Source organism: Blennius ocellaris, assembly GCF_963422515.1.
Source record: "Blennius ocellaris genome assembly, chromosome: 17".
Lineage (NCBI taxonomy): Eukaryota > Metazoa > Chordata > Actinopteri > Blenniiformes > Blenniidae > Blennius > Blennius ocellaris.
This window is the reverse complement of record NC_137666.1, coordinates 18573118-18590738: the sequence shown is the minus strand read 5'-3', so window position 1 is coordinate 18590738 and position 17621 is coordinate 18573118. Positions and strand designations below refer to the sequence as shown.

General features: G+C 42.1%; 2 protein-coding genes across 2 annotated transcripts; both read left to right on the top strand.

The window, feature by feature from the left end:
- Positions 1–1717: 1717 nt before the first annotated feature.
- fam161b (FAM161 centrosomal protein B) lies at positions 1718–8428 on the top strand. Its single transcript, XM_080512680.1, is given in 9 exon segments — positions 1718–1746; positions 2195–2415; positions 2417–2910; positions 4298–4608; positions 6166–6284; positions 6380–6547; positions 6650–6749; positions 7948–8090; positions 8330–8428. Coding segments are annotated over 8 exon segments (1632 nt in total). The 5' UTR covers positions 1718–1746; positions 2195–2200; the 3' UTR covers positions 8412–8428.
- A 2575-nt stretch (positions 8429–11003) lies between these two features.
- On the top strand, positions 11004–12058 carry ngb (neuroglobin; the record flags this gene model as incomplete). The annotated part of the gene is made up of 4 exons (XM_080513017.1): positions 11004–11101; positions 11474–11582; positions 11679–11798; positions 11906–12058. The coding sequence occupies 4 exons, from the start codon at positions 11004–11006 to the stop codon at positions 12056–12058; spliced, it is 480 nt and encodes a 159-aa protein (XP_080369143.1).
- Positions 12059–17621: the final 5563 nt, after the last annotated feature.

The following is a 17621-nucleotide window of genomic DNA, read 5'->3' as shown; positions in this document are numbered from 1 at the left end:
CTCGTCCGTTCGCAGGTTTGCGTTCAGTATTACTTTTAATTATCTCTTAAACATCTCGATTATTGTGTTTGAAGTAAAAAAAAGTCTCCATATAAAATCTAGCTAACAGAAATAACACCTTTGACCGACGCATAGTATTGTCTCGAGAGCTGAGACATGGTTGCCATAGTGACAGCCACACGCGCTGCTGGTGGAGATTGTGTTCATGAAAATATAAAATTTGTATTCATTTTTATTCGTTCATTTCTTCATTTATTTACATAAACTTTTGAGTGGTGATTATTTACGCAAGCCTTTATGAATTCATACTGAAAACTTCTAGTCCCACATATTTCAATTGAATGTCAATTAAGCTTCACCAGTGAAAATACAGCAGAAAAAATAACAAATAACACCAACCATATTTTTTGTTGTTGTTTCAGAGCAAAAAATAAATAAATAAAAATACAAGTACCATAATAAGGTTAAAAAGTGATGCTCTTTTAATGAAAACTAATGACATCAACTTGAAATTTCATTTTTAATAGGTGAAAACATGGTGGAGCAGTGGTGAGCACTCACAGCGAGAAGGTCATGGGTTCCAACACTGGCCGGGTCTTTCTGTGTGGATTTTACATGGTGTCCCTGGGTGTGCCTGGGTTTTCTACAGGTAGTCTGGTTTCCACACACAGTCCAATGACATGCCTGTGAGGTCTCTCTCTGTGTTGGACTGGTGATCTATACAGGGTGTATCCTTCCCTCCTCCATTGTAAGCTGTGACTGGCTGCAGTGCCATGTGACCCTGAACAGGATATAAGTGGGATGGATGGATGGATGGATGGATGGATGGATGGATGGATGGATGGATGGATGTGTTGAAACAAAAAAACAGCCAAGCAATCAGTTGTGGACAATCTAAAAACAGCAGGTACTTTTATACAAAATCGGTCTTACTCTAATTTATTCCCGTTTTGTGTCTCTTGTTTGATGTGATGTCAAACATGGGACACACTTCATAGACACATTTTAGTTCACGGGCCACATACAGACCAAGTTCTGCTTGATGGGGCTGAACCAGAAAAATAGTGCAATAATGATGTTAAAATTGTTCTTTGCCGTGGCTGTACGCAATGAAAATATCAATACTTTTACAAAACCAAACAATTACTGTGGAAAATGACTCCAATCTTAACATAAAACCAATTTTTATGAAATCTTCTGGTGCAAAATGCAGGGAAATGTCCAAAAGTCTTCTGCTGTAGCTGTTGCGTTATGCATGTTTTTGCAAACTTACTCTGCCAGCATGGCTTTAAGGCTAGTTTGATAGCACAAGGTTGCTATCTTTCATGGCAGCCACTCATACCTCAGCTTGGGTCTCAGTGTTGTGTTGCTACTCAGAAGAAATTTGTTAAAAAAAAAAAGAAAAAGTGTTTCCTTTGCAATTTTTTATCATTTGTTTGGTTCTTTGGTGGGCCAGGTTGAAGTCTTTTGCAGGCCATTTGACACCTCTGGTTTAGAGTATCCATGCATCATAACTTGACTGAAATAGAGTGTGGACATTGAGGATTTTGTTCTGAAGTTTGCATGTTCTCTATGCGCCTATCATCTGCTCCTCCCTCAATCCTACGTAGTTTGTTAATTCATGACTCCAAATTGATTGTCAGGACTGTGTGAGGGTGTTTCCTGTCTCTCTGGGTTACCTCTGTGCAGGACTGCTGACCTGTTCACGTTGACCTGTCTTGTGCTTCAGCATAAACTCCAACAACGGTTAGTTATTAAACATAAAGAGAGGATACAAAAAAGTTTGAGTCTATTTACCACATCATGATCATTTTCAAAAACTACACTTAAGGGACGGATGATGAAAAAAATCAATGTAACCAAGGGTCTAAATAATGAAGAAGTCATATGCACACTGTCTACAAAGAGAAAATCTCAGGAGCAGCCTTATTTTATATCTATTTCTTGGGGTGGCACCCACATTTAACTCTTGATATCAACTGTGCGAGCCCTAAGAATTATCTTAAAAATAAGAATATCTGCCAATCTGATTGTTAAAATAAATAAAAAACTAAATATGTCAGTGTTTTATCTGATGAATTACATAAATTATGCAAAATAGTTCTCACTCAAGGGTGTTTATAGGCCCAAAAAGACTTTGATGACTTTGGAATTTCTTGAACTGCTTCATACTCTTCATTCATGTCCCTTTCAGAAGAAAATGTCGAAGTCGCAGACTGAGCTGGGAGACGGAGTCGGATCAGAGTTCGCGCTGCTGCAGCACCTGAAAGCCTTGAGAGTGGAACTCCGGCAGCAGCTGCAGGAGACAAAGAGGAGACAAGAAGAAGAGCTGGAGAAAAGAATCCATCAGAACGCTCTCCTGCCAACGGATGCAGACATTTTGTCCAGGTATGTTTCTCAAAGTCACCCTGACACTTCAAATTAATCGACCTCACAGGGATTTGCTTGTTTTTTCCAGATCCTCCACGTGTGTCGTCACCTCCCACACGCTCAAACAGCCAGAGAAGCCTTGCACATCTTCCCCAGCCTTGCTCTCCTCAACAAACTATAAGCATTGCCCTGTCCGGACTCAGCCGTGTGAACGCTCGGCCTCGTGGAAAACAACCCAGGAGAGCAAAGAGGAAGAGGCCACGGCCGAGTGTCAGAAGAAGTTCAGCGCTCTCCCCGTCCCCGGACACGTCGGCCGGCCGTTCTACCGGCAAATGATGGAGCTGAGGGAGAAGGAGAGGAAGCAGTGCAACGAGGAGAGGAGGCACTTCTTGCTCTCCATGCAAAAGCCTTTCAGCTTCCAAGAGAGAGAAAAGGAGAAGCGAGCGAAACTGATGGCAGCGTTAGAGCAAGTCTCCCAGGAGCAGAGAAACCACGTTATGCCTTCAGCGATCGGAGATTCCCCCGATGCTGAACTCAAAGGTTGGCGTATTTTTCTTTCCTTTTTTTTCAGACTGATGCTATGGTTTGCAGCAGGGATATCAATTAACCAGCTCCAATCTGGCCAAACCACCAAGAAAATCTTAAAAAATGTCTAAGAAAACATAATTTTTTTTCCACAAATTTCTTAAAGAGTTTTTAACACAACAGAATACTGAGACTCGGGGCAGATATCGGCAAATTCTGCCATGAAAGACCTTGTTGCTATCAATCCAGCCTCGAAGCCTGCTGTCAGGGTGAGTTTGTAAAACCACCCATAATGCAACAGCTCTAGGTGACGTTATTAACCCCGTTTCACTGGATTTTGCACCAGAAGGTTTAATTAGAATTGGCTTTTTGTTGAGATTGTAGTCATTTTGGTTTGGTTTTTTGAAAATATAAACATTTTCATCACATATTCTCTCTGCCAACAACAAAGAAACAGTTTAAATTAGAGTCAGAAACAGGTTTATTTGTTTAGAATTTTCTTCCTGGTAGGATTAGTGTGAAACAGCGAACACAATAAAATAGGGCAAACAAGAAATGATTATTATAGCACTATTTTACTAAAGGTCTACGTGGCCCCTGAACTAAAATGTGTGTGACACCCCTGATTTTCAGGTTCATCTAAAATATTAGAATATAGAATAATATTAGAATTAAAATATGTGTCTGATATACATATAAAAATAAATAAATTAAGCTATTGCAACATCCACGAGGGTTCAACTTGGTAAAAACGCTGCAATATTTCGCAAGAAAAAGTCCGATTTCAAGAGTGATTGATTGCTGTTTAACCAATGATGACATTAAAAACAAAAAACAAGTCGTTTTTTGTTACTGGCTTTGCAATAATGTTTTAGATTCTCATGATTTATCTGTCAATGTCGGAGAATACTCACAGATACACTGAAAAAAGAAAATAGTTGCAAATATTTGGGGCATTATTCGACTGGCTTCAATTGGTAACATATAAATGAATCAAGCTCTTTGAACTTAGTTTAATTAATTTGAGCAAATCAATGAAATTGGTCCAACTATTTGCAGCAATTTTCTGTTTTCAGTGTATTAAATATAGCTGAGGGTGGTGTAAATTTATGTTTTATCATCTTAATGTTCACCAATTTTGTTCATTAAATCTGAATAACATGAATGAAAACAGCAACATGTGAAATTTTATCAGTGTGCCACTATCACAGGTTTTAAAAGGCAACACAAAGCACATATGTGGTATTAAATTACTACAAGTAAAACTCAATTTTGTCTATAGTTATTAGAGATCATCACAAAAATGATCAAGTCTCGGTTTGAAAAACTTTTACAGTCTTGAAGTGTCAAAGAATGTTTACGTGAGACTTTTTTTTTTTTACATTCTCATAATTCTTCACAGAGCAGGAGACAGTCAGCAGGAAAGTCCACATCCAGACGACCAAAGTGCGACAGGAGAATCCCACTGGAAGACCCAAACTTCGCACCGCTGATCGCACCCGGAGGGAAAGACTGGGGTTCCTCGACCAGGAGCCCGGCTTCCAGCCCAAGATCATCCGCCAGGTCCCCGACTTCAGCAGGCTGCACAAGGCCTTCCAGAAGGAGGCGCCGCAGAAAACACCAAGCAAAGACGGGACGAAGTGTCGACCTTTCACTCTGAGGACTTCAGATCTCCCCGAAAGGAAAACCAGGCAGAGTACGGAAAGCTCTCAGGTAGAACATCTGTGTCACACTGTCGGCTTTATTTTATTCTTAATCTCAGATCACCTCACATGCTTTGTTTACATCTCGCTTTTACAGTCATTTGAAATTGATCATGTTCACTGCAGCATGTCAGAAGTCATGTTTTCCCCCCGTAATGTTTTCTAAATGTGCAAAAATAATGTGCCGTGTGGATTTCCTGTAACTGGGGAATGTGAGCAGGTCGGATTTGACTTTCTGTCTCCGGGGAGCAATTTGTTTTATGACCAGAGATTTACTTTATGGTTAGACTTCTTGTATGTTATTTTTTTTGTCTGTTCAGACCAGTTTTCCCAGTTGTGGGAATGTAAGGTTATTTAAAATATGTACAGTGGGCCATCTTCAAAGAGGGACTATTTTCCTCCCTGAGACAACCATATTTAAAGCTTTCTCCACCTTATAATTTATGAGCTCCAACTCCAGCCCCATATCTACAGCGCCTAATCTACAGCTGTCTGTTTTTTTTCTTTCTTCCCCCTACCTTCTCATTCTGCAACTCCAGCAGCAAAATGCATCTTTATGAGATTAATCACATATGTCCCGAGAAGATTTATAAATATGTTCATTGGAAATTGTCTGGGTAGATAATTCACATGAAAGCATTAAAGAAAAAAAAAGAAAAAGAAGAAGCAGTAATTAGGGAAGAATAACAGTAATTTTCACAATCCAAAGTGGCAGAAAGCAACTTTGTGATCAGTGAAAGGTTCTTGCCTGTCTCTCTTTAATGTATTTTGGGACTCAGACCAAAATTATCCAATTACCAGAGTTCTGCTTTGTGAAACTTGTCAGACAAGTTTTGAGCTGATTCATCTGTTTTTAATGCTAAATATGGTTGAAGACAGGAAAGCTGCTGCACACTCAGCTCAATAGTTGTGATATTTGTAGAGTAATACCACACACATTATTGATATGACATATTATTATAAAAGATTCATAAAACTTTAAACTATCTTATAATTTAACTTTTATAGAAATGCTTTTCCAGATGTAGTTTATGCCTTTTCCATAACCACTAAAAACTTAATAAACAATAATCCATTGAATTTGGGCTCTCGGTCTCACGCACACTGACATTCAGAGCAACTTTAATTACAGTCACCAATTAGAGATACAATGCAAATTCTACACAGAAAGGCCAAAATATTGCACTTTTTTTTTCATCATATTTATTTGGCAAGAATAGATGGCTCTTTTTTAATCAACAAACAATATTAGCAACTGAGAACATTTCGTCATCACTTTAGTTTGGGCTCAACTTTTGATTAAAGGATCAGGTTATCCAGTGGAGTGACCTTCACATGGGAATAGGAATGAGAAAGTAGACAGACGACTGGATCTCAGTACACATGGCTGCCACAGTTGTTAGTTATACACAGCCAGCCATTACCCTACGAAGTATTTACTCAGATTGTAGGTGGAAGCTGGAGGTTCAAACAAGTTACTCCAGTGCCCGCCGGCACGTTTTCTTTTTCCCCGTTATAGCTACACTCAATCAGAATTAAATAAAAAATGTTTTTCCTTCATCTGCAGGCACCAATCATGAATAATCTCAGTAGGAGCAAGTCTCTCGGGGCCCTCACGTCAATCTCCACCGCTACACTCCCCACTTATATTACAGATGCCGTGAGGAAGCGCTGTGAAGTCGTCAGGTGAGCTGGGATTGTTCTGCTTCAACCCTTTATTCGTCCACGCAGCTTCTCGAAGCACGGGTGTTATCTGCCAGGTCATTTCTTTACCTGGACAGGAAGTCAATGGAGATGAGAGAGAGCGGGAAGGAGGAGAGCGGCCAGTGGTTAAAGAACTACCAGATGAAATCCGAAGCCATGAAGAAGACCGTCGCCCTCCACGCCAAGCTGCTGGATCCCCTCAGCAGTTTGAAAGAAGTGTATAATGAGAAGCTGCAGCACCATCGGTGAGTTCTGGTGGAGCGAGGTCCATCTCTCTGCACTTCTGTGACTTTTTGTTCAGATCACAAACAACACACACACTTGAAACTCTGATCTTCTTCCTGAAGGACGGCCGACCAACAACGGATGAGGGACTACATGAGAGAGTTACGGGACATGAAGGCCCGAGTGAGAGAACGCCCCTATTTGTTCGAACAGGTGAAACAGGTAAGTGACCATCAAGCCTGAACTTTCTTACGCGAGTTAAATGGGATTCTTTCTCATAACTAGCTGTACTCATAGTTATGTACAATTCACAATCATAGATTGATCCTTTTTTAAGGTGGGAAAAAAACAACTAAGTATGTCCACATTTGAATCTGCCAGTGGTTTATTGGTAATTGTATAGTTTAAACACAACAGTGGGATTTTTATGTACTTTAATGTGCTCTGAACATATTTTATACAGCTAAATGTTTTCAAATGGAAATGCAAATTAGTATTTTTTTTTTTCTTAGATATTTTCACTTGAGTACAATTCAGACCATGTAAGACGACTTGAGGACAGACTTCAGTCAATATGTGCTCGCAGTAAACACGTGTAAATACTTCATGTGAACTATTCAGAAGGAGGCCAACTATTTACCTTCCACAGAAGCTCTCTTTATGGGGTATTAGAGAACTCGGACAGAGACTTTAAACTAATTTGTTTACGGTCCTTTTTATAGCATTTCAATGTTTCTTTGAGACACATTTTATGCAGATCCTGTTGACATTGCGATTAACAGCAGCCAAAAAAGTCAATGTGAGTAGTTTTATTGAGCAGTACTTTTACTTGTAAGCCAGTACACTTTAAGAAATGTAATAGTAGTTGTATCTGGGTACAAAGTACAAATGCCAATAGGCCTGCACTTTGGCTTGTTACAAGCAGAGAAATTAATGCTTTGGTAATATTTGAATACAGTTCTTTACTTTTACTCGAGTATCTTTAATAACATTACGTCCAATTGTAATTAAGTACAATTTACACAAAATAACAGTACTTGGCTCCAAATTTCTACTCTAATTACTCCTTCCTCCACAAAAAAACTGAGACTTTCTCACAACCAGGGAATCACTCTTTACCTATTTGTGTAACTCTCATAAATACATACTTTACTCCCAAAGATTGTTTTCTGTAAATTCGCTCCTAAAACAACAACGGTTATGCGGGAACTGCCAGAGTTCAGATTTGAACAGTTTTAACATTTAACAGCTTGAAAAATGTGCTTTCAAAACACATTTTTGACTTTTTTTAATAAAATATCCCTGATATGTAGTAGTATCAGTAGTTTTGTACTTTTGTGTTTTGAACAATAACTTCACCTGGAATTCCTGGAATCTTAAGCAATATGATAGTAATTGTTGTGATTGTTGTTGCTGGCAGAAAACTGCTCGAGCTCAAGCAGAGCAAACCTTCAGGAACAAGCTGCAGAAAGCCCGTGTGAAGGAGCAGTTTGTTGAAGAAACCGGAGAAGCACACACCTGTGAAGACGACGCAGACGCTTGTGGCCTCAGCGCTCCCAACAGGTACGCAAAACAAGAACTTTAAAGCAAGTGTGCTCTCATCCTCTGTGTACTGCCACCCGGTAAAATTATGAATAGCCCCGGCTGCTGCAGAGCCAAGGACTTCATGTGGTTTAGTCATTTTTACATTACATAATTCTCTGAGCTGCAGCCTCAGTGAGGACAAGACAAACACTGCAGCCAAGTAAAAGTTTGATGTAATTATAATATAGCCATTTTCTAACCCGACATGTCTGATTTAGGGAAGAAAGTGTAGACGACGGGGAGAAAATTGAAGATGTGGAAGAGAAGAGCGTGAAGTCCAAAGGGGAAGAAATGCCATGATCAAAAAGGTTGAGCGGCGTGGAGTTTTTTTTTTTTGTGGCCTCCCCACTAGAAAACAACGCTGTCCTCAAAAATGATTCATGTCACGGCAAACAGTCGGCTCCAGACGTTTGATATGTTTTAAATGTACAGTTAGGAATCATGACATTTCAAAACATCTGGACTTTACAGCCATGGTGGGAAGAAATGAAAAGTTTCTAGAACTGTACATGTTTATAGGTAATTATAATTTTATATGTATCACAAACACACACTTTTTTTTGGTGTATATTTTATATATCTAAATTCTGTGTACAGAATATATAGAGCGTTTGCTTTTACAACAGCTTTCCTGCCAAGGAAAATGAAGACTGTAATTTGGCAGATGATGAACACGTGGTTACCAGAATAAACAGCTCAAAGCTAAAGGAGAACACCAGTTGAGACCACTGTGCCTGTAGTATTAATCTTTCAGTGTGGAAATCAAGACGCTTCAGACAACCGTGTCAAAATGGCCTCACTTCCATCGTGATGTACACTGAGACACAGTTTGTAAAGTTTAAATACCTGCCTTCAACTTAAACACACAACTATGTCCGCGTCTTTGATTGAAAAGGTCCTGCGAGAACACCGAGCGTCTGACATGGACCTTTTCTTAGAAGGCTGGCTCAAGGTTCCCGGTTATTTCTACCGCCGCACTGCCACCTAAATAAACAGCCTTCACAGTGGCTCTGTAGTCACACAGGCCAGTTAAGTGGTCTGCTCCAAGCCGACACGTCCACATCAAATACGTTCCTTCACTGGCCTCCCCTGCACTCTTGTCCTTAGACGTTTGACTTCCAGGAATTTGAGAGGTCATTTTTACATGCAAACCATATGGGAACGTCTGAATATGTTAAGAGACATAATAAAAGAAAAAGGCCCATTAGAGAGATCTGTAAATACCATATACATTTTGTAGGATCGTGCAGGGAACCATCAAAGCCAAAACTCAGTTCAAAATGGAAAATGTTGGCAGAAGTTTAAAAAAAAAAAAAAAAAAGTGTGACATGCACTATATTACAATGGTGATGCACGTCGGACTGTATTCATCTCAATTGTTTAGACAGAAAAACCCATTGTAAAAGGATAATGTTGTCATGTAGCCCTCATGAGTCCTTTCTTTGAATTCTCAAATATCACATGATAAAGCTTCAAGGGCTCCATCCTGTCAGGTTGTCATGGGAACCGTGTATCCCTCCCCTCGCTGCGACGTGGTCCCTCAGGAGGAACGCTTGTGCACCTCTGATTCCCTCATGCACAGCTGAAAACAAAACCAATCTCTCCCAACCTGTTAGATAATATCCCAGAGCCGCACTGCATCCGCGAACATGCGTGCGGGAGCCGACTGCCGGTGGCATCTATTTAAACAAACTGCCCCCAGTGTGTGTGTGTGTGTGTGTGTGTGTGGAGGCTGGGAAAGGGAACAAACACATCTCATTTAGATTAATGAGAGGCTACACGCTTAGCCGCCGAATGTTATGATCACGCTGTTTGAGGAGTGGCGCTGCTCAGCCGATGAACAATATAATTTCACCAAGGTGGCATGTTGAGGTCTCTTATTATTGCAGCCACTGTGCGATATTAAAATTCCCACACATTTAATTTTGTAAATGCACGGTTAGCAAATGTCGGCAGCTGAGGAAACATCCTAGAATAGATAATAAAGGCCCCAAATGGATTTCACCTGCCTTTAAACCAGCAATTGCAATGTTAAATGCTTCTCTTGTGCTTTATGATTGGTTTGTTGTTCATTTTAATTCCCTGTTTATTTGCATGCCCTTAATTATGACCTAACATTCCAGTGGCCAAGTTGTTTGGTTAAATCCAATGAATTCTGTGTGATGTCGTGTGCGACCGTGTTTCGGTCCTCGGCGCTCCTGCAGGAGGAGCTGTTGCTCGCTGCAGCCTCTCCAGAGCTGAAGAGAAAGATCCCTCTTTTTCTCCTTCAGTGGCAAGAATAATATCCCCAGTGGTGGAGAGAGAGCATATCAGGAGGCAAGCGGGAAGGGGAGAGAGAGAGAGAGGGAGAGAGAGAGAGAGAGAGATAGCAGGCAGTGTGACAGATAAGAGCGTGGCAGAACTTGTCTTCCTGACTGCACTGTGGGCAGCGGAAAGAGAGAACAAGTGCACCAGAGTGTCAGGCAAGGCTGCAGCCTGCACACACACACACACACACACACACACACACACACACACACACACACACACACACACACACACACACACACACACACACACACACACACACACACACACACACACACACACACACACTCAGAAACAGTCCGACCGCACCAGGACAAGTTCACAGAGAAGACTGACCTTCAAAAGGTATGGTATGGATCAGTGCCCTTCCTCCATCGGCTTTAAAACAATCTTCTAGATTCCGCCGCGACTCTCTGCTCACTTTATGTTTGACTTTTTTCTTCCAGGTGGGTTTTACAGAAGTTTCAGCTGTGGATACACCTGAATATTATGGCTTTCCTCCCACTGAGACTTGTGGTCCTGTAGAGGAGTCGTGTGTTTCCCCTTCGTAAGGAACTTGTCTCGTGCCCGCCGCCTGAGGGGAGGATGGAGAAGCTGTCCGCGAAAGACAAGGAGCTGATACGAGGCAGCTGGGAGAGCCTGGGCAAAAACAAAGTTCCACATGGCGTCGTCATGTTTTCCAGGTAACGCATGCAGTGAGTGAGTGAAGCCACTTCCTACTGTGTGCAGATAATGCGATGATGTGTTTTGGTAGTTGAAAGCCGGTGTTGGAGAATGTAACTCAGGTGTGGAGCGAGAATGGAGCTGGATTCTTGGCTGCACACTTTCCCCGTGCAGGGACCAGAGGCTTGACTTGTTGCTTGGCGACAGACTGCAATAATCCACAATTTACTTTGAGACAGCTGCTGCTAAATCAGACACCAGCAGGAGAGAGATTAGTAGATGTATGATTTATAGAGGGAGCCTTCTGTCCATGTGCACGTCGCTGTGTGTGCACCTATAGAATAACGTGTGTGTGCGTGCGTGTGCGTGTGTGTGTGTGTGTGTGTGCACAGACTGTTTGAGCTGGACCCGGCGCTTCTCAGCCTTTTCCACTACAGCACAAACTGTGGCTCCACACAGGACTGCCTCTCCAGCCCGGAGTTCCTGGACCATGTCACCAAGGTGAGCTCCAATCCACTGCACAGCCACCAAACGTGTGCACAGTCTTGAATGAACCTTTCCTTCTCCTTTCCTGCCGCGTGCCGCCGTTGATCCCAGGTGATGCTCGTGATCGACGCGGCGGTGAGCCACCTGGACGACCTTCACTCTCTGGAGGACTTCTTGCTCAACCTCGGGCGCAAGCATCAGGCAGTGGGCGTGCACACGCAGTCATTTGCTGTAGGCTTACAACCTCAAAGTTCAACTTTCAAGCAGCTGTTCCTCAAGTGAATGAGATATTAAAAATGTGGTCTTGTGTGCTCTTCCCTTTCCCCCACCCCTTGCAGGTGGTGGGTGAGTCCCTTCTCTACATGCTGCAGTGCAGCCTGGGGCCGGCCTACACGGCGCCGCTGCGTCAAGCCTGGCTCAACATGTACAGCATCGTGGTGGCAGCGATGAGCCGAGGGTGGGCCAAGAACGGCGAGGACAAGGCCGACTGAGGCGCGCAGCGGGAGCTGCCGAGCAGCTGCTGTCAAATCGTCAACATGGTTGCCATGGGATAAGGTTGTGTAACTCGCAGTGTCGTGGCTTTAGCTGCTGTACATTTGCTCTGTGAGTGGGGTCGTGTAGCGTAGCGACTGTATGGTATAGTTACACTTTTCAGTGGGACCGGCCAGTCGCAGAGATCTTTTTTCTTGCTGTGGATGTTTAATAGCTCGGTGGGGGGGGGGGGGGATGCTGCCGTTACAGCTGCGGGAGTCGGAGCCGTCCTGCGTCGGCCTGGAGGCGCTAATCTGAACGCCTCGCACCCAGAAGCAGCATTAGAGAGTCTCTTTGTATATAATGGCTTTGATATATCTACTCAAACGATAACAGTGGCTGTAGTGGTCTTTGTGATGTACCTTAGAAGAGTTGCACTCTTGTGAAACACTAAATATCATATTTAAGCATCACACACTACTCAAACTGTGACGGTTCCTGTGGCCAGCGCTGGCAGCCATCTATCGAACTGCGACGCAGCCAATCCTCAGACCTGTGGGGAAACGCAGAGGGGTTTAACAGAGGAAAACAAAACAAAAGCATCTAATCACTTTAATCTTCACCATAACTGTGTTTTTTTTTTATTGATCGCGCACAACATTACACCTTTCCTGAGTTACTTTGTAATCCAACTTTTAAGCTACTGAAGAAAAGCAAACTTTATAATATTTAATAGTTACTGACAAGAACTGTTATACTCTCCAATAGCGTATGTTTTTCTTTTCTTTTTTCTGTGATCTACGACTGTTATGACGTTCACAGGCAGTGCGATATCGGCCTCAGTCCAGCTTTGGAGTATTTTGACTGTTAAACTTCTAACTCATAGACTGTTATGTGAGCTTTAGAGATTGAAAGTAAAGGGCATCTTTGGAAGAATTGTAACATCTGTATTCCCTGGCTATCAGTTCCCAGTTATTGTGAGTGTGAAGTAGTTCTGTTGTATTGTAATTGCTTATCTCATTATATAACTGCGTCGTCGTGGCTACAAATGTAGTACTGCCTCAACTTTAGAGGCCAACATACTCAGAGCAGCCAGCGTTTCTCCACCGTGGACCTTTTTATGTGGAAATTAAGCAGGAAATTCTCACTTGTTGTGACTGACGAAGCAAAGACAAACTGAACTGATGCCGTTTCTTTTGGATTACATTAACACACAAACAGAAATACTGTGTGCTGACACTGTCCGATACATGTGTATTATTATTGCTGTCATAACACTGTTTGCATCATCGTCATTTGTTGTTTACATTCATGGCCATAACGCCAAGTAACTTAGCAACAGTGCGCCAAGTATTAGATAATAACACCATACAACTGTAAATCCAAGCTGCTGATGTGTGGTTATTATCGCTTTAGCCTGAGTTTATATTTATAAAGTTTATTTTTATATTCTGAATTATATGTGGAGTGAAAAAGCTGTTAGTTTTTTTTTTGGTTTGTTTTGTTTTTTGTTTTGTTTTTCAAGACGTGACATCTTGAAGAGTATATCCTTAAGATATGATGTTATTTTTGGTGGATTTAAATCTATGAACCCAGAAAACACAGGTTTTCAGGTTCATTGCATCGATTCTACCACTTCAATGTCTAAATGTGCAATTCTCACAGAAGCAAGGTTTTTCTGTTGAACTCGTTTATTCCTACATCGTCTGATCGGTCTGTATGTTCCAGCCCACAGGTGTAAATGTTTGTTAACAGGCTGTGTCGGTGGTGTATTTATAGTGGTTCTTTTCTTAGTATCAGCACGCAGGCCTATGCAGGTTGTTGTTCTCCTCGTCACTGTTCCTAACGACCGGACACTCGCTGCTCTCGGCTGACATGACTGACCGCCAGCGTGTCGTCTTCTCAGCATCCAGATGTGTACATATTGGGTGTGTCACTGTCTACCTCACCAGTATCAGCTGCTAGCCAACAGCCATGACTTCACCTAGTTATCCTTCAACCAAAAATGCACACGGTTACTCTTTGAGTTAGTACACGCCACGCTCTTTGTAAACAAACGAAAACCTGTTCTGTGCTTACATGGGATTAAATAAAGTGATCTGTGGATATTTTACTGATGAATGAGGTCAGTGTGTTTTCTCTCTCCACAGACCGAATTGTTGCTCGGCTTCTCAAAATCAATCGCACGATGCCTGATTCCCTCTCCACACTGACAGCCCATCCCCGAGTGTTACATAAGATCCGAGCATCAAATGGCTCGACGCCCTTGGCTACAGAGACGAGGGCGACTTCAGGCACATCAGCCCACTTACTCATGCAGCTGCACAATGTCACATCAAGAATCTTTTTAGAAGCTCACCAAATTCCTCACTGTTTATTTATTTATTTATTTTTAAAAATGCATTAAGATTTCCCTCAAAACCCTGCAGACATGTGCGTCTTCTCCCTCTGTGTGTCTGAAGAGAGGTCTTCGTGATGAGGAGAAGCGGTGGAAAGGGAGGGTCCGTTAATGATGAGCCATTGTCGTACACGGTCTCCTATCGAGACAATTTGTTTGCATCACTGTTAAAGTCACATCCGTGAGCCGGCTGCCCGTTCGCCTGTGAGACGAGCAGCTGACATGGCCTTAATCTGTCTCTCTCCCTCGCTGTCCCACCGAGAGTCTGCTGCGTCTCTCCTGGCTTCACGTCGCGCTCCGAGCCTGCAAAGCAACACTGATTCTCAGTTTGTCCAGTCACCGATCTCCTCTTTCACCGTCTCGTGTCTCTGACCGACAAAAATCCAATAAGCAGCAAGCATTTTATTTCCCCTGCTGGTAATTCATCACTCAGTTCCTGCAGTTCCAGGCTTACCTTGAAGTGCATGAGGAGGATTTGCTCTGAAGGCTGTCGTCTGGAGAGGAGTCTGCGAGAAAAAGACAACACGTATTATTTTTAGAAAGTCTGCAATGTGTTTTGGTATGGAGAGGTATTGAATGTCGTCATGGCAACTGTTAAGTGATGGTCGTATATGAGATGTGTGCGGGTGAGAGAGAGAGAGAGAGAGAGAGGAAGAGAGAGAGTGTGCATTTGTTTGTGATGAAGGAAGAGAGAAAGAAGGAGGCATTGCTCAGGCGCTCACTCATCCTAAATCACGTTGTGGAGAGGAGTGAGAAGTGGACGGTGACTCTGCATGCAGGCTCGGGCTAATGGGCTCATTCCGATCGCGCTTCCAGGACAACAATCCTGCCAAGCAACAGCCACAGCAGTCCATCAGCAGCCACTCTCATATAATGAGATTACTTTGATTCATCTGGAATTGGTGCTGTTAACTCCTCTTTTTTTTCTCTGCAGCTCAGGCCCATTAAGATATCAATCTGTAACAATCCATCTTCTGGAAGGCCTCATCCAACTCGGGATCACTTGCGGCCGGATGATCACACGTGTACAATCGGTTTAGAGCCACGCACTCACCTCAAACGTGTTTTTACACCGTGGGTGGAAAAGTGGAGAAAACACAAGCAGGCCAACTCTGTGCCATTGTGACTGTGAGGCAATCCACAACACTACATGTATGTTTAAGATCCTGTTGATCATTTCATTCAGGCATGTTTGAGCATGAAGACATGAAAAATTGCAGGACTGTGAACTCCCAAAAAAACCTTCAAACATGACTTCAAAACACGACATCTCACTCACTTTAACCAGTGGATTGGAGAACCTATTATTTGTATTTAGAAGAAAGCTTTAGCGCCTGTCTAATTTAGTTTTTCGTTCAGTAATGCAGATCCATAATTCAGCAAGACTATCTGTGTTGGGTAATTGTGGCTTGTAAGTAAACTTGAAGTTATTTGGGAACAATGAGAGATCAGTGTGACGCCCTGGTGGATTTCTTTTGATAATTATCCGCCAGTCCTGCATTCGTTTTGGGCTTTTTTTCCCCCCAGACAAACAAATTCCCTCTGCATGTCTACACAGGATTTTTTTTTTCAAGAGTTCAACAGATTTTCCGCTTATTTTCTTCTTCACCTGCGAGTATAAAAATTATATATATAAAAAAATGTTATACAGTGGGAACAGCCTGTCTGCAATTTTCATTAAAATGATGTCAGCTTATGTTCTTATGTGAGCCTTTTCAGTGTGATCGAAAAGTCTCGAGGTGAGTGCAGGCAGCAGATTGAAAATCTTTTATTCTAAATGTTATTATCATGAAAGTGAGGGCGATGAGACTTCTCGTCATATATATATAGACCCAATTTTCTTTTCTGAACTCTTGTTCTACATGTCTTAGACGTAATCACTAGATCAGGGGAGTCCATCACATTTTAGTTGCAGGGCCACATAAAGTCCAATTTCATCTTGAGTGAGCTGGACTGTTGAAATATAAGAACAATAGCTTTTATATTTAAAGTTTTATTTGTTGTGGGGCAGGGTATGTGTGATGAACGTGTCTAAGCTTTCACAAGTGTTGTGTTTGTCTGTGACTCTGAATACATTTCTTTTAAATAATGTGTTTGCTTTGGTGGTTTGGCCAGATTGACACACCTGCTTCTTTCGATAAATACTGGACTGTTTACCACTTAATATATCATTTTTCAGCACGGACAAAAAACTCTTGTCTTACTCTAGATTAAGTTTACCTTTATATCAACTCAGCAGGTTGTCTCCCACTGGGAAGGTTACAGGTTCAAGTCCCCATCTCCCACTGTCCACATGTCAAAATGTCCTTGAGCAAGACACTGAACCCCAAAATGCCCCCAAGGGACGGACTAAGCACCATGGATGGCAGCTGCCTCCACTGCTGTGTGAATAGTAACTGTGATTTACAGTGTAAAGTACTTTATGGCTGCTCAAGCAGTTGAATAACACATTCTAAGTGAAATCCATTTTAGAAAGTGGTTTTGATGCTGAGATCTTCAGGAGGCTTTTCGCCGTCTGAGGTTAATCTGTTCTCGATTAAACTTAGTTTGTATTATTGATTTATGTTCCAGATAGCTGTTTTGGCTGATTCCATATGATTTAACTTAGTCAATAAATGGAATAAAAGAGTAGTGGAGAGGAGTTGTTCTCAGTTTCCTATTCCTATGTTTGCCATTCCGGGAAATTTATTGGTTTCTTTCTTAGTAGGATGTCAGGATTGTTCCAGATGGGTGTGAGTTTGCAGGGGATGAGCGAAGATCCATTCATTATAATAAACTCCCACACACATTTTCAAAATCCAACACAATTGGTATTAACTTTAATGTGTGAAACAACACATTTGTAATTTGTTTTGTGGCAGTCATTAACTCATTGTCAGTTTTTTTTTTAAAGCCACAGTCACTTGCTTGATGAAGGGTTGAGTGGACTTTTCTCAGAGGACATACATCACCGACTTCATGAGCCTCATTTGCAAACAGAAGTGACCCATCTGTACTGGATCATATGTTTGCTACAGGAGGCAGAGACCTTTTCTATTCAAAGTATGCGGGTCGTGGGGGGAGGCGGGTGTCAGGCCACGCACCGAGAGGGATTCACTTTTCACTGAGAAACACGCTCCCGGCAGTTGCTACGGGTGACAGGAGAAATGTCAGCAGCTCTTCTCTCCTTTTTTGTAACTCCGAGC